Source organism: Hyposmocoma kahamanoa, unplaced genomic scaffold (assembly GCF_003589595.1).
Source record: "Hyposmocoma kahamanoa isolate Upper Pololo Valley unplaced genomic scaffold, ASM358959v1 100021, whole genome shotgun sequence".
Classification (NCBI taxonomy): domain Eukaryota; kingdom Metazoa; phylum Arthropoda; class Insecta; order Lepidoptera; family Cosmopterigidae; genus Hyposmocoma; species Hyposmocoma kahamanoa.
In genome coordinates, this window is record NW_020653200.1 from 7,702,691 (window position 1) to 7,721,044 (window position 18,354).

At 35.9% G+C, this 18,354-nt stretch overlaps 1 protein-coding gene across 1 annotated transcript; it reads left to right on the plus strand.

The window, feature by feature from the left end:
- The first annotated feature begins 41 nt into the window (after positions 1 to 41).
- Positions 42 to 5,279, plus strand: LOC113228496 (phospholipid phosphatase 5-like). Its single transcript, XM_026461828.1, has 6 exons — positions 42 to 221; positions 2,015 to 2,201; positions 2,823 to 2,892; positions 2,999 to 3,127; positions 4,455 to 4,622; positions 5,024 to 5,279. The coding sequence occupies exons 1-6, from the start codon at positions 145 to 147 to the stop codon at positions 5,212 to 5,214; spliced, it is 822 nt and encodes a 273-aa protein (XP_026317613.1). The 5' UTR covers positions 42 to 144; the 3' UTR covers positions 5,215 to 5,279.
- Positions 5,280 to 18,354: the final 13,075 nt, after the last annotated feature.

Consider the following 18,354-nt stretch of genomic DNA (forward strand, 5'->3'; position numbering starts at 1 on the left):
ACCTTTAAAAACATTGTGTGACGTAATGACAATTCGGTTTCCGAACGATCATCATTTTGACAAAACTTCTAAATCTTACGTCTAATAACGCCTCAAAAGAAAATAATTACATTATATTTCAATTTACACGGTTTAGTGTTCAAAATGCCGTTTATACGTTCGACGAACTTAAATTTATTTATTGAAATATTTCTTCGTGTCGCACTATTCACTGCATTTTGGTAAGATCCCTCCTTACGGTACACGTATTAAGTTTTTACAAATTTCGTATTTTATAACTGAAATGTTTAAAAAAAAATGTTTTCTGATCTCTGTATAGCAGTACCAGTTATCGCTTTACGTGTTTTATATAGCACATCCTATTTTTTACCTACAATTAATATGTTATTTATTGCCTAAATTTTTTTTACGCGGGTCATGCGTATGAAAAATTTCCCATTATTGCAATTTCATGTTAACAATTCCGAGCCGTAACATTTCGATTTCAAGGTCCGATATGTGTCAAGTACTTAACAATATTTCACGAAATATATTTGATAAAAGTTTTACTGAAGAATCTGAAATTTGATATTTTTAATACTATTATATTACCACACGCAAAATAGGCGCTTTGTCGTCGAGTTGCGGAAACCAGCCCGTTGCACCAAGTACCATGTACTATAATATTATATTTGTGGTACCGTCGGGTTTCCGATTTCCATAACACAAGTGCTTTCGTTACTTACTTACTTTCTTACTATTATAATATCAACACATATACTTATCTTTTAGGTAATATCGCAATAATAGTAATAAATAATAGTAATATATAAATGGTTATTTATTTTAATTGCTATTTATAATTCAACATAGAAATTATAGATCAATTATGTGGTTCATTGCAAAACAAGAACAGTCACATACTCAATTAGCTTTGCACATTGTGTTATGATTTTACCTGGTATATTGTATGTTTAAATTTGATAATATTACAAGTTCAGTTAAAATAAGATTTTGAGGTCTCATGAACGATATTAAGAATATTTTTCTTATTAGGTGTTTATTTTTTTGTTTAATTTCCTATTTGAAAGCTCTATTATCTCCAAATTTAATAGTTGTTTTGCACCTGTAGATTGACATAAAATATGTTCTTTGGACTTTGAGGTATTATCCTCAACCACTGTCATATTTTTGAGTATTAGTTTTCATTTCTCATTTTTGGGCGCAAAATTAAAAAAGTTGATTGACATCATTTTATTGAAAATCACCAATATTTTTAAGGATTTTCAGTCATAAATTATTTTTTAACTTTATTTATTTATTATCATATAAAACAAGTTGATAAGATAGATTAGGGTTTATTGTAGTTTTAGTTATCTCTATATTTGCTAATAGTATAAAATAATTGTACCAAAATATATCAATACCAATTTGGTGGGACTCTACAAATAGTAATTTTTGTGATGTCATACCTAAAATAGAATAAAAAAAGCTTATCTAATGGCGCTTAAGATTGTGGTTTTGTAATGATTAATTTAAACTACTGTTTAATTAGTGGATATGATAAACTAATGGCTTTGAAGCATATTTGTACCAAGTTTCAGGTTTAGAAATCTCAAGAATATGGTTTATGATACTAACTTGTATCCTATATTTCATACCCTTAAGATACATTTTTCAAAGAAACCATTGAAACTATACATTTATTTTAATAGTTTCAATCAGAATTTTAATGTCCTATCATCATAACCTTAGTGGTGTACAAATAACTGTTTTGAAGCATTTCGAACCTCTGAGCGGAATTTTCTAAATTTGTTCTTCAATTAAAAAAGTCCTTTACAGAATTCAAACATGTTTGTGTGGAACTTGATTGTGCAAACACCCTTAACCAAAATTAATAAGCAAGTATTTAATTTGTGCTGTAGAATCACCAGCTGAATTGCAGTGGAATCTTCTGATATACTAATTGAATATAGTGAGTGTAAAATTATTCTGTACATTGATTACATATTTATTTATTAATTGCGTTTTACAGCTACATGGAAACTATGCACCCGTTTATCCGTGTGATTCACCAGTCAGAAATGGAGACGTCATACAAGTATCCGCGTCGCGATTCTCTGGTGCCCGCTGGGGTGCTTTGGGCTATCGTAATTGCCGCTCCGGGGATACTGTCGTTGCTCGCTTGGGCGGCTTGCAATGACTGTGTGGATGCATTAGAAGTAGGTTAACAAATGACTAATATCCACTTGCACTAAACTTAAGTATGTCTTAAACCAGGCTTAAACTGATAACACACTCTTAACGCAATGCATTGAGAGTGTCTTTTGCTGGCAAGCATTGGTTTAAGACATACTTAAGTTTGAGCAAGTGGGGTTTCAAATTGGTCCTGTCAGATGCAGTTCAGTCCAGATGATATGATTGTGTATTATTAGTGCTATGGCCATGGGTGGGCTGTAATTAAGCATTTAAGCACAAACTATTGGTCTGATTTGAGTGAACTCAAAATTTTGTGTCTAATTAGATTTGTAATTGATATAACAGTATTGAGGTCGGTTTGTCTGAATATTTATTTAGTTTACATTTAAATAAATCTAATATGGCCTTTGTAATTCATCAAGATAGTATTAGTAAATATAGTATATTTGGAAAACTTTTCAATAAAATATTTAAATAATAATAATTATAGTTCTTCTTTTAAATGCTATTCCATCGAAATAATCAATGATATAATTATAGTTAAATTGCATTAATAAACATTTTAAGTATCTTGAATGCATTAATAATCATTTTAACTATCTCGAATAATTTTCAAAAACAATCGCCATTCGTATTTGTTTTAGATACTATTGGCATGGTCGCTCGCAATCGGTATCAATGGAGTTGTAACTGATGCTATCAAATTAATAGCAGGTGAGATGTTAATTTAGGCAGTCTTACTTTTATATGTTAATAAGAAAATAGAAGCACGTCAGGGAACAAAATGTTATAGTTTAAATAAAAGTGAATAATTTTTTAGGCCGACCCCGTCCAGACTTCTTTTACCGCTGCTTCCCTGATGGTATAGAGACTGTGGACTTGCAGTGTACGGGAGATCCAGATCTAATCATGGAGGGACGGAAGTCTTTCCCCAGCGGACATAGCAGTTGTAAGTATTTGTTTTTATTTTTAATTGTATGTATTTTACTTGCCTTCAGTCTTCACTACGCGCTGTGTTTAGGATATACGTGTTATATGCCAATCTTACCATCAGTATGTTGTCAGTACACCTGGATCTTGCTGCTTGGTACTTGGTACTTGGTGTAATGAGCTGGTGTCCGCAACTCGATGTCGAGGCGCCTATTTTGCGTGTGCTGGGTGCATGGTTATACTCGTGCCACCGAAGCTCCTCCAAGAATCTCAGCAGCCTCGTCGGTTTGCTGAAGACTTCGGGGAGCGACCTTGGCACTCCAAGGTACTTCACCCTGTAGTTGGCCACGCCGGATCACTGTAGTAGGATGTGCACAGCCGTTTCCTCTAGATGGCTGTCTGTGATACCTAAATTGAAAAGGTGTTTGTTGTATGGACCACGACCCGTTAAGGCGGCAGTTAGAGTGCGAAGCTCTTGCCTTTTGAGTTTAATTAATATTCGTGATAGACTGGCATTGAGCGTTGGGAGTGCTTCTCTCGCCTGTCTACAAACCGTAAGGGTGGACCATGTATTATTATGTGAAGATTTTGTACCTTTGTGTATAGTTGTTCTGGACTATTGGTAGGGGAGGGACACTATAGCGTCCGTCTCCGACCCTTTTCTGACTAATTTTATCTGCTGCGTCATTGCCACGTGAGCCGCTGTGTCCTTTAATCCACTGTAGAGTTACGTGGTTTTGTATACATATCTCCATGAGTGCTTGATGGCACTCATAAATGAGCCCTGAGTTTATGTCATAGCTGTTCAGTGCTTGAAGTACTGACATACTGTCAGAGAGTATTCGAATGGAGTGATTCTTTACTCTTCTCGCTATGATTGCTTCTGCCGCCAACTTGATGCCCGTGCATTCAGCCTGGAATACTGTGTTGTGGTCACCAAGCGATGTTGATATCCTTGATATTGAGGTCTTCTGAGAATACCCCAGTACCTGTTCCTGAATTTGTTTTAGATCCATCAGTGAAGACGCGGACCTCCCTGGGGTTCAATTCTTCATTGGGATCTTCAAACAATTGTAACTTGTATTTTTTGTTAAAGATATATGTAGATGTTTTGGGATCCTATCCACAGCTGCCTCCAGTAGCGGTTCCTCATTGACAGTCTTATAAAGGATTTCTGTGTGTGGGGTTCTCATGTGCTTCCAAAGGCCGATTCTGTTTAGACGCACTGCTGTTGACGCCGCTTCCTGTCTGATGAACAGTGGGAGGGGTCGCAGGTCCAAAATCGCTTCGAGGGCCGCAGTTGGAGTTATCCTCATGCAGCCGACTACACCTGGATTTTGTTACAGTGTCCTTCTGCTCTCTGGGTATGGCGTCAGCGTGGCTATGCGGGCGACTGGGGGTACTGTCGCGACGTCGAGGCAGTGGACTTAGAGTGGTGACGTCATTTGCGCCGCTGGTTGCCGCTGCCTGTATTGCTATGTCACGGAGCTGTGACTATCATCATCATTGGCAGGGTATGTATTAAATAGGAATTTACATAAAACACTGCCGAAAAAGTCTCACACACGATCTTAACTAAGGGCCATCAGACACGATACGTTTGAGCGCCGTCGTCGCTACTCTATCTCGTTTTAAGTAGAGACCCAGTTGGGAACTTATCATGTTAACTTCATAATGTGCAGGTATGTTCACGATGTTACGCTGTAAAAAAAGTGGTACAATCATATACTGCAAAGTAGCAGTGGCTCGAAACCCAGTGCTTAAAAATCGTACGACATTTGGTCATCACTCACTCATCAAACACACAATACCTGACACATAAGTCATACTACCAATTTCATTGCAAATTTGCTATATTTGTGTAAATTCGAATTACGTCTGTTTTACTGACTTTTTTTTCGGTTTTCCCCTTCAGATATCCTGGTGGGCTCAGTATTAGGCTACACCAGCGCTATATTCTGTTATCGACAATATTATCACCCTTTATCGTCTGATTTAGCCGGAATACCGTACGCATCTGTTAAACCAGGCCGTCCAGACAGCCCATCAAAAGATATAAAAGAAGAGACACCATTACTGCCAAGGAAAGAGGATAAATGGATATAAAGATTAAAGGATAAAAGGAAGTGAATAAAAAATGTGAAAATTAAAACGGAAACGAAATGTTTTGAGATATAAATGTATTTTATCGATGGGTACTATATTAATAGTATGTAAATGAATTTGTTGCATGTTACATAGTTTGAAGAGTTTTTTGGGTATAAACTATTTTTTTAAAGATACCTTTAAAATACATATGAAATTTATTGGCAACAAAAATGTACAAAAATGCGCTTCTATAAAGTGAAGTTGTAAAACTTCAGGTGCTCATATATCGTCTCATCAAAAATAAACTCTAGGCACTGTGTACTTACATTAATTTGTATAAAATATAGTGTGATTATTTTACAAGATGATAAAGTTTATGAATGTATCTGGTTAAGTCAACTTTATCTGTTTTCAAGTTGTCGCCATAACATTGGAATTTTAATATTGTGAATATTTCGGCACAGTTAAGACTGATACCAGAAAATTCATACTTTTGCAGGGAACTCTTGTCTGCAGCGCTATTCACTATCAACATTTGTAAAAATACCGTCTCCCCAATCATGCAGTGCGCAAAGCATTGCGTGATTCGGGAGGCACTTAAGGGTATTACAATATGACACTTTTTTGACAAAAATGTAATAAAACAGTCAATTTATATGAGAAACAAAATGACACGACGACGTTATTGTTTCACTCATCAGCTTAAAACTGATATAATGAAAAGAGATTAAAATTATGTTACAAAATGATTCCAAAGATATCATAAATTTTAAATTATAGGCTCAAAATTATCTGAACGCTCAAAGTAAGCAAAAATATCTACGCATACTTTTTTTTATGATATTAAGTGACAGGAATGGTGGTAAGCGACACAGTAGCAGTGCCACTTAGGGCTTTAAATCACATAGATCTGAGGGGCACTGTCACTACGACATAAGTTGACGAGTCTCAAGTGCCTGTAGTTTCACCTGCACTCTTACCATTGAAAACCGGAGCGGAGTAATGCTCATATTGCCGTTTGGCAGCAGAAATTCCGTGGAGGAACTCTTTCACTAGGAGCTCTACTACTAGAAAATATATAAAAATGTCTGTGCGTTAAAAGTGCTTAAATTATCGGCATAGTGCACAAAACTTTGAAACTGAACATAATTTAAGACTACTTAGTAGGCATTCCAAACAACATTGAACAACAAAGTCTTGCTTTGGATACACAGGATATTTTTGGTTAATTTGACCGTCGCGTCGTAGTCAATCTGACGCTGTATGACTTATGAAAACATGAGTTGATTAAATAAAATAGGAAAGTAATTCTTCCAAAATAGGATATTTTGTTCATAATAATTATTTTATTTATTTAAACTAGTACTTACGTACGTTATTATGTTCCAAATATAAATACCTAATTTGCATTTAGAAGCAACACTATTAATAATATAAAAATAATTTATTTTTGTGATTTAAAACAGTTACCATTTTTATATTGTTATGTTTTTTTTTTTTGGGTTACTAAAGGTTATACTAACATAATAATGTAGACAATGAGACTATAATACCTACATCCAATGGAACGAGAATTTTTCCCAAGTGTCTGCTTGTAGAACTCTAAGAAAAATGTAATCTGTCTCATTTGCTGCGAAAATCAGTCACGAACTAAGTATTACGAAACTAAGGGAACTAAGTATTAAAAACGTTCCTCTAAAGATGTCGAATATTCTCTTGGTCCATTTTATTCTATTTTATGACACTATGACAAAATCATAAAAATATATTTAAAAAAGTATTTTATTATTTAACATTGTTTTGCGAGAGTAGTAATTTATTCATATCGAGTTTTAAGGTTTTTGCGATTGTTACACATAGGAAATGAAACTAATTTTTTTTATTAAATCGCGTTTATTTGTTTTTTCAAACGAACCAACGTTTCAGGGCCTTTGCAAGTCCCGTCGTCACCATAGATATAGAAAAAAAGGGGAGATATGTCATGAGGGTATGTAAGATCGGGTACCGATGTCGCCCCTTTTTAGCTTGTGTGCAATTCAAACTTTACGCTCTATTATCTACTACCATAATTTAACGGTTTTGATTGGTTAGAGCTTAAAACATGAAAACGACGTAATACAATTTTCAATTTGAACAAAATTAAACTTACAGTCACTTCAGTAAGATTTATATTGCAACATTTCAGTTTTTTTTTCATCCTGGTTCAGCCATTCATCATCAGGTGGCGTTTTAGTAAAAATACTACTAGTATATAATAGCTAACTATTGTGCGTTACGTGGCGCTGAAACTCATTTCTCGTTACACTACGAACTCACGGAGCGGTTCTCATCCGCGTCCGCCGGCCGCGCCCACCGTTGAAAGTAATAGTTAAGCATGTAAAATTTTGTAGCACATTTCACGATGCGTTTTACGCCCGTAGTGGCGACTCGGCAGCCGCCGTCACCCGCGCACTTTGGCGGTCGGTTCAAGCGCAATGTGGTGCAGGCGCGGGGGTGTGAGTTCCCTATTAACCGCGCGACTTGCGATCATCTCCCACTAAGTTTCCAGTCCGTTCCGCAATCTCAGCGGCTACGTGCCCGCACAAACTTGCCGTGTCGTGAGTATTGAAATAAAACCCCTGTTCCGCAGCCGCAGCGGGCGTGAGTGGAAATCGCTCCGCGAATGGTTAGACTTATTATTCTTAGTCTGGCGCTACTCAACTAGGGTTGTGGTCCTACCTAATCGATAGTTAAACACCTGTGGCTGTCTTTAATAGTCAAAAACCCTTCATAACCACACTGGCACTTGTATTAGCAGGTTCATGTCAAACTTTGGGCTGTCACTGTCAAGAGTAACTCGAACCCTTAACAAATTAAATTAAATAAATTGTTGTCTTTATGTATTTCTGCAAAAATTCTCTAATTTTCTTTTAGAAAATTATATAAATTTTTCATCGTTGTTTGTAATTTATTTTGCATGCACATGTAAAATAAAGCCTTTTTATTTTGCATTTGCTCCACAAAAAGAGATGTTGTTTAGTAGCTGGTTATGAAAAACAGTTATGTAAAGTTTCGAAAGGCTCATTTTCACATGAATGCTTTCGCTTCGGCATATAACACACTTTAATCATAAAAATTACACCAAAAAAAACAAATTTTTTGATAAAAATATCGATAGTCGATGAACATCGTCAACGAACATCACTACGTTCGTGTCTAGAAATTTCTATGTAAAAAATTGAAATTCGAATAAAAATAGAAATATTGATTAAACATGTAACTAACCGGTGGTACGTTATCCCGCTAATTTTGAAATTATTGTTTTGACTCCGATTTTTACAGAGTTTTACGCTACAAACTGTCATTTTCAAGTTTTACGGGAGTTCTTATGCGCATAACGATCGCCGCGCCACTGTGACGACGTTTGAACGCGTGTCACCAAGATATGGTCATTTTGACCATATCGAGGCGACACGAACCACGCCCCCATACCAAATGTACCCTTTTTTTCTATATCTATGGTCGTCACGTGTGACTGAGATGGTAACGTCATCAACCATGCCTGTTATTAATGCAAACTATCGTATTTTTCACTATTGTTACAAAAGTTAATTAAACACTGTAGTTTTAATTTTTTTCCAAGGAACATTCCACTTTACGCTACATGTTTTACAAATTATTTATTTTAACTTTTTTTTTCATTTTTAATATAATTTAGATCCGGAAACAATAGTTTCATTTCCTACAGTAATTTGTTTTTAATATAATAAATGTTGTTATTTATATATAGTTATTCTATAAAATAATCTATATTTACTTCTTATTTAATCAATATGCTTTTAACAGAATTATTGATGTGCTAGATTTACCAAATGATGTGGTGATTAAGATATTCAAAAATGTTTCCATGGCCCCAAATTTACATTGCGGCGGAACCCGCGGGTAGTAGCGCGGTCAAGCATCTTTGAAATAAGTTGTGTAGGATTCAAGAAAAGTTGATCTATTTGGTGTAAAAATATGACTGTTTGTACAATGTAAAAGCTAGATATTTTAGTGGCAAAATTTTTATGAATAATGCGAGTGGAAAAGTCATAAGTCTAAGTAGGATATATAGAAATATATAAATAATTTCAAAATGTTTCATATTGTCCAAAAAGTTATCGACAAATCATGAACCCTAATATATTTTCTCCTTTTACAGTTCTTTTCTCTTCTTCTACTTCACAAATAAGCGAAATGAAAAAATATCCACGCCCACCATCCTCGTCTTGTAAAGATCTCTAGACTGAACAACTGTGCAACTACTATAGACTGAAGGCGAAAGAAATTATCACGGCAGCGAGTCGAATTTCGCTTTCTTTCCGCCGCAATGTAAAATTAAGCCATTTCCTTATATATTATGTTTTTCCTTATTCTCAGGTTTTTCCATTATCTAATTACGAAGATTTAAGATGTCGCCGAGGAAATGTCGTCATTAGCTTGGCGATAACTTCGTAGTTATTACTCCTTTTTATAGCTAGTAAAACGCCAAAGAGTTTGTATAATGTAACATACTTACGTCTATTAGTATTATATGGGTATTATACAAAGACTACTTACACGTTATGTAGACAATGTCAATGAGATGTGTCTGTTCAAAGTAAAAGTATCTGAACGATTGATAAAAATATCATTATCTCCATTGACCTACCAATACAAAGGTCAATGGTTACCTCAGTGGCTTTAAGGTGCACTTTCAATTCTTTTTAGACGAATTGTAGTGTATATCAAAATGCCAAAATAAACGGTAAATTCAGTTATAGTTTTCTAGTGTTTTGACGTTCACGTCAATTTTTTAAAACAGTTCACATACTTTAAAATCGAAACGTACGTATTTCGATTGAAATTTGAACCGTAATGTGATGAAGGACCGCAACGAATGAGAGCGTTCAATGGTAACGTTTCACGTTTATCGTTCGCCCGATACAATCCGATTTATTTGTTACTTATTCAACGTGCTGTGTTAGAAATTATAAGTGTGAAAATATTTAAAATATATAACCTGTATATTTTGATTATATCCAAATTATATTTAAAAATGAAGTATTTTACAAACTGATTTTTCTTTCCGGGTACTTACTACATTAGGGCCTAGTATTTGTATAGACCACCCTTATACGATCTAAGTAGAAAAAAAAGTAGGTAAAATAATAATTTTCAATTAAACATCAGAATATTCCGGACAATTCAAGAAGAGGTCAAGCCGAGTCATAATGTTGCTTTGTGCGGAAGAAATAATGAAAATAAGTATGAGCTACTTTAAATATAATCATCAAAACTAACAATTAGTTCTATTTTAAACATATTAAAGACAGTAGACATGTTACTAAACATTGCTTCTCATTTGACATAAATAAAAAACAAAAGAATTTGCTTTGGCAACTTGGGCCCTATTGAAAATTTACCATAGTAAAAAATGAATCTAAAAAGGAAATATCGACAAATTATCTGGTCTCAGCCTTAAGATTCCTTGTACCTATATTCATTACCAAAGTAACACGTGTGTGGACTACCTAGAGCACCATTTTTTATTATTTCATAATACCTAGTGACGGGACGAACAAGTCGTGCGCCTGATGGTAAGCTGGCCTGTCCATTACAATTGCAGTTTCAATCGCAAAGATTTGAGGGGCACTGTCACTGCGCCCGTTACCCATAGACGTAAGGCGATTAACACACTGCACCGCGCCCCGCGACGGAATGACGGATCTGCGTCAATGCGCGGTTTAAACAGCGCGGGGGCAGCGGTCTAGCGGCCCCGCGTCACTTAAAGTACTCACTTCGCAGTTGATCACCGTAGGGATTGTATATGTAGCCGAGATCCTACTGTGACAAGAATGGTTAACCTTCCAGTGGTCGCACCCGTGTACCGAACATAAGCAGTTGCGTGCGGTCTGTGAAACCGCAACTTTACGCGTTCAGTTTGAGAAGACAAACGAATATTTTCATGACGTTGTGTAGCACATAATAAAGAAAATCTTTTATCTATATAAATGAAAATAAAAAAACATTATTAACTTATTATTTTTGTAAATTTGTGCTTATTAGTTGAATAGTCTATAAAAATTGAAAATTTTACTCATATGACACCAACAACGTTAAAAATCAACAAAATAACAAAATAAGATGAACTTTTCTGTCTTAATCGTTCATAAGCACACTATAATAGATTATAATCGAGATCAATCAATATTGTCATCAATTGCACATTATTATAGGATCTCTAAAATCATAAATATTTTTGAATGCTTTTTTTCATGATGTTCTACGTGCTATCTCTATTCTTATAAAATAAAAAGGAAAACAAAATAAAAAACTTCTAACTTTTTTTAGGAGCACGTAGTACGATAACCTACTCGTTATCAGTAGCAATGGTTTGACATCTTGAAATTCATCTTCTGTTTCCGCCTCCTCTGCAAGCCGTTCTGATTCTTCGTAACTCATGTTGTGTCTACAACAAATAGTGAAATAATAAATAATTTAATATATATTACATACAATAATGTGATTTTGTTCGTACTATAGTACAAATAACATGAAATACTTACCCAGGTTTCAATTTCATTCCATGAATTTTTCTGGAACACGATCGGTCGCGCGCGGAATCTGAGACCCCAAACACAAAGACACATGTGCGCTTGCGACGAATGTCACAGGGCTACTAAGGGGAAGTACTTCACCCCCTCGAGGACATCAAGGTCGCGCAACTGTTTATTGTTTATAGTTTTTGTAAAATGGCTAAAATAAGGTCGCTGCGGTCTCTGAGACCGCTGGAACGTAAATAATACAGAACTTTTTTTTTTATGACGATATTTTGCAGTTGGCCGCTGATGGCCTTTACTGCGCCACCGGAGAAAAAGGGCGAGCTGAAGGCTCATAACCCCTAAAATAAACTTAAAGCTAAGCAGCGGGCCTGAGGGCGCCCAAGTGGGCACGGAGCTCGGCTCAGGGCGCTACTGGAGACTTCCGCCGCCAGAAGGGCGTGCTGTAGGAGAGAATGAATACAGAACTCATTCAGGACGCTGCAATTATACTGTCTATTTGTTTTTTTTACTCAAATAGAAAGACACCGAAGATATTGGATACATCCATTTTTACGAACCAGATCGATAAATGGATAATTTCAACTTCATTACAAAGATTTAAGAAAATATGAAGATAAATTTGGTCGATTTTCAACAGCAAATATAGATTTACTGACGTCGAGATCTATTGTAGAAAACTGAACATGTCCTTAAGCTTAAAAATCTACGCGGTAGCGTGGAGCACAGTGTGCCTTACCCAGCGGATCACCTGCCGACCCCTCCGCGCGTGTTAATAAAGATGTATGGAAAGACGACATGGCTCCAGATTCCGCACAAATTTGATTCAAAATGTATTCCATAGCATTTAAGTTTATTTGAAAAAAGTAATCCCTAGAGTTTCTTGCTCGTTCTTCTCAGGGAAGTCAGCGCAGTGAACAAACAGTAGTTTAAAAGTGACGTTTTCAAGTGTAGGTACATTTATTTTACCTATGGAATAAATGATTCTTTGACTTGATTTTGACTACTCGATATCTTCGGACTCGCTCGCTTTACACGGACCGCGCAAGAGACGGGGGCGGGGCTTCACTAGCCATCCGTCAGTCTGTCGAGCGTGCTAACATTGTGATGTTAGCACGATGTGTGACATGGCTCTGCACTTAACTTCACGCCGACCAAATAAACGTCTATATGACGGTGAGGGGCTAACTTGGCTACTTGGTTAATAGTTATGAAAGGGAATTAATGGATATCCTCCAGTACAATAGATACCAACTTTAGATAGATCCCATAGCGATATATAGGTGCATATTTTGAAACTATGCGGGGATTGGCCGGTACTAAACATATCGCCGGTATTTCGTAGAAAGAGCGACATTTCGTATATTTATCTGGGGAGCATGTGTTTGGTTTTAATGACCATTTTAAAATATTTATTGACTGTTATAAATTACATTTTAAAACTTAATTAGAACCAAAATTTAATTTTAAAACAGAGCATAAATATTTTGTAACAGTCGTTAAAACCTAAAACATGCACCCTGAAAAAGCTACGAAATGCCGCTTACGTCTTTTCTACATAACACCGAGGATATTATAGATGATTTCGATACCTCAATGGTTTGCACTGTGCTGGATGAGGAGGTCCCGGGTTCAATTCTTGGTAGGATCAATTTAGAAAATGAAATTTTCTAAGTTAGTTTTGGTTTGGGTTTTGTGTTGTAACCGGAGTGAATTCCGTTGCTCGTAGTACCAACAGGTAACTCCCTAGTGTGGCACCAGATAACTGGTCTGGCATATTATTAAAATAAACGGATAACCTGAGTAAAACTGTCCTGTCGGTAGAATTGTTAAAACTTATAGTTTTATGGGCTATGTGATTCGGAAATTTTAAAGATTCCCAACTCAGGTTCAAAACTAAATTAAAAAGATTCATGTTTACCAAAAATAAAAATAAAATTAAAATAAAGTTATATTAGTGTGTAACCTATTGCTTTGAAAGTGTAAACCTTATGTACAGTGGCGGTCATAGAATTAAGAACGCTTCATAATGCGGCACCATTTTGATATACAATGTTCATAATAAACATAACCCTTACTGGAAAATATTGACTATAGTGCTAGCTAGTACACATTCGGGGCTAACAAAATCTAAAATTAAATAAAAAAATAATATTTAAAAATACTGTTAAAATTAGAATAATTTTAATTTTATTTAAACTGAAATAGGGTGGAGGCTGGACAAACAATTAAGAACGAGGTAGGAACGAGAGACTTATAATATAATAATAATAACACACACACTCAACATAGCCCCGCACTAGGGAAACCCTGTGTCGCGGGTGCCATGGACACACATATAGACAACCACAAATTACACCCAAACTCACGAGAGAAACAAATGTAGGTCATACAAATATTTCTCCCGGCCCGGGAATCGAACCTGGAACCTCTGCGTGGCAGTCCGGCATGGTAACCGCTCGGCCACAGAGGCAGTTCGGCCACAGAGGCAGACAGGCAGGCAGACTTGATTGTAGTATTCACAATATTTCAATAATTTGAGAAGTGGTGTATTTTAATTAATTTAACCAAATGATAAATAAAAAAAGGAATTTAATATTTAGTAGCCTGTCCTCGACTTTGGAAACGGTATAGCAGCGGCGCGGCATCGACCTTTTCGCAGTTTTCAAGTGCAATAGAGTTCTATTCTTCTAAAAACGAATCGTACAATTCGTTCACGTTGCTACACCGTCAGTTTGCCAATTTCTTTTTACCAACAACGACAAAACCAGCTTGTCACTACTGCATACTGTGGTAGCCTGTAAGTGCGATATGTATAACGCTTTTATATTTAGTTTGTACCTTTTTAGCTATACTGCCCTCGGAACGAAAAAAGGCGCAAATGTCGTATAAAATATGCATAGTTATGCTTTTTTTCGTTACGTGTATGTATTTTGTTGGTTATGCAGTCTAAATTAGTAATTAAATAAAATAAAAACGAGCCATAACAAGCAGAGTTACCACTATTCAACCGCATAATTTCGATGCTTCCTATTTTAGACCCCCGACGCATAAGCTTCTATCGGTATATCTGTATGTCGGTCTGTGGCATCGTAGCTGCCAAACGGATGGACTGATCTCAAAGTTTTTATTTGGAAACAAATTTAATCGGGATGGTCTTGAGGTATACTTGATGAATATCTTTTTTTGTAGCCCCGTGGACACACGTATTTTTCCCGTACGACAAACGGGTCCCTCAAAATGTCCCTAAGGCCATTTTAATAACATTCGATAGGTACATCAACAAAATTATCTTATGAACGAAATTTGAAATCGGACATTTCGTCGTTATTAAACGTCTCGTTAGTAAATGTTATGAAATGTCTCATATAACATTTCAAATTTCCTCTGTCGATAGCGATAGCGAATACAACTCATCCCGAGTTGTATTTTTTTCGAGTTACTCGAGTTGACGTGATAGCTGGCTCGAGTTGCAACTCGAATATACTCGCAATAGCGAGTCACGAGTAGCAAGAGCGATGCGGCGTATATTCATATGAACTCGAACTGACGATTCACCAAATTGGCCACGATTGGCCGGCCGCGCCTGAGCGGGCTCCGAAAGTCGCCGAACCGGCCAAGTGGCAACAAGTAGAACATGCGCTGTGCAAAGAAGTATTCGGCTCGGCAGGGCGGCACTGAATCGAGTTAGCTCGAGTTCATAAAAAAGTAGCTCGAGTTGATTCGTTGTGAGAGTAACTCGAGTAAATTGAGTTATATGACTCGGACTCGCCCATCGCTACACACATATACACAACCACAAATTACACCCAAACTTACGAGAGAAATAAATGTAGGCTAATTTGTCCTAGCTCGGGAATCGAACCCGGGACCTCTGCGTGGCAGTTCAGCATGGTAACCGTTCGGCTAACGAGGCGGTTAATCTGTGTGAAGGTAACAAAATATGACGATCAAAAACACAATTACTTAAAATTACATTTATTTATGTAGTATATGCTTATTTGTATTTTCAGATTTAATTTTCGTCGGTGTAGTGGCACCACCTGCCTAAAACCTTTGTAATAATGTGCTCATACCCAGTATTTACTAAACTGTTATGAAATGAGCGCATATAAATAGCTGCCATGTATTAAGTAATTTCCTGTCATAAATATTGTGTATTGGCAACTTAAAGAATTTTGGTGACATTTTTATATCGGATATTATGCATATAATTTTCAAAATATACATAATTATTTAAGTATATTCGTAATAAAAAAAATTAACACTTGTTTTGTTAATAGTAATGTTGCAATAATGCATATTATTTTTCCATTAACTTATACATATTTTTGAACGCGACTGTACCTAGTTACATGTTTTATAATATTGTTACTTGCATACATTAATGAACACTTATTTCTCAATTTTATCAATTAGTCTAATTCACCAAGTTCCTAGTCCATTCATGTTTTTACTATTGATAGTTTGGTTGAGTAACATCGACACTAGAGGTGAGATAGGAACGGAATCGATATCGATTTCGATTTCGTTCCCATTATAAATGTTTTGAGGTAATTTAATTTTGTATGGAAACAAATTGCTTTTTTGTATATAAAACAGACTTAAAAAATAGAGGAGTTATATCCTACACCTTACTTGAGAACACCTGCACCCGTAGCATGGCTACGCATGATAGTCGCGACGCGCGCGATAAAATTGTAATAAGCACGCGCTATTGGCTGTCTCAATCAGATCAAATTTAGATAGCCAATAGCGCGCGCCCATTTCTATTTTATCGTGTCGCGACTATCATGCGTAGCCATGCTACGGGGGCTGGTGGACACTAATAATAATATAATTGTCTTTTGGTAACCTAAACTAAACAATGTGTTGTAATATCTAACAGTTATCGATATATGAATCGATACTGAAATCGATGCTTAAGTAGTCACGACTTTAATTTATTTAAAGTTCTAATTTTTTGTGAATTAGCCTAAAAAAATGTTTCCCATATTTATGTCAGTTTAAAATTTTATAACAGAAGTTCGTGGGGACTAATGGTTAACTTTTGTGCCTGTTTCAGTTGAAAGTATATTCAGCTACCCATTAAGATATGCAAACTGTAACTTTTATCAACTGCAAATTGCTTTTTATAAGTGACGTGCAATTTTATGTAATGAATTTTGACAGTTTGTACATCTTTCGCTGTGAGTGGCAAATAGTACTACATCGATGCCGGTAATAAAAGCTCCAAAAATTTGCGATAGCGTTCGGAGGCGAGTGTACAAAAGCTATTGTATAAAATGAGGATCGTGACAGCTATTTTAATTTTTATCAACGTTAAAATTTGTAAACAGCCTATAACATCGTATTTTATATCATTCACAGCCCTCAATCGTTGTAGTATAACAATAAAGAAGTTTACTCTGAAAGTACTAAACACTTATACAAATAGCTTTGCTTTGATAAAGGCATAGTATATTAAGACAAGTAGTGTAACTCCCGCTGGTTCGCCTCGTCAACGCCTCCACGCTCGGAGCATAGGGTTGTCATGTCATTATTTTAGTTGTATTTATAGAATGAAAAACACAATTAGTAGGGCAAACACGACATAAAGCGCGAGATACTGCTATTCTTGCATAGAAAACGTTTTATGTCGCTCTCGCGCAAGTCGCGCTCTATCGTGCTAGCCCTTCTGAAAGAATTAATGTATTCCTTATTAATAACATTTCGTCGGGGATAGTGCAAATCCGCGTATGTGGTATTGGTAAAAAGCGCGTATCTACACCAAACCCAATTTTACAGAAGATTTAACTTTATTACTTTGTTATTTCAATGGCTACGACTTTCATTTTTGCACAGAAAGCACTAATTTATGTTGTCCACAGACTTATAACAATAGATTTACGTTTCCATTTACATTAATTTTTTTTAGATTTACACTTACGCGAATTTCATTTGGCTAACTTACCGAAATGGAAACTGAAAATCCAGTGATAGTTACGCGTAATAGCACTATCCCGGACTATTTATCAAATGCAGTCATTGACATGCAATAATTATATTATTACATTTTTACACTAAGATGTGATTATGAGAGTATGATAGTGAAATAGAAATATACATAATGTTAAATTTGTAAATAAAAAAATATAAATTTATTAAACAACGAATGGCGCGTGCTACCTGCGCCGTACAACGCGATTGCACCGCGAATGTGTGCGTCAGTATACGGTGCGCGGCGGGTTGTACACATACAAGCCGAGGTGCTACATTTGTAGTGAGTTAGACTTCTCTTATTATACTATGGTAAAGGTAAGTATTATAGTTAAAAGACGTGTCTGCAACTAGCTGATTATTATTGTGCAATGGCACTGCTGGTTGGTGTTGTTATTTACTGGCGATTCTTTAAAATGTATCTTGAATAAATACTGAAGCCGAACGCCTGCACTGTTACTCCGAAACATTTACGCCTTTTATATTTCTATACCTTCTGATCGATGCTTCTGACCTTCTGTACCTGAATAATAATATTCTGTAGTTAAATAATAGTGAGTCAGAATGGTGGGATTCGTTAAGACGCACACGGCACTCTGAAACCTCAACATATTTTGTA

Excerpts from the sequence above, each read along its gene's own strand:
- LOC113228496 (XM_026461828.1), top strand. The coding sequence starts at position 145 with ATGCCGTTTATACGTTCGACGAACTTAAATTTATTTATTGAAATATTT. Across the intron at positions 222-2,014 it reads GCACTATTCACTGCATTTTG|CTACATGGAAACTATGCACC; the intron begins GTAAGATCCCTC and ends TGCGTTTTACAG. Across the intron at positions 2,893-2,998 it reads TGCTATCAAATTAATAGCAG|GCCGACCCCGTCCAGACTTC; the intron begins GTGAGATGTTAA and ends ATAATTTTTTAG.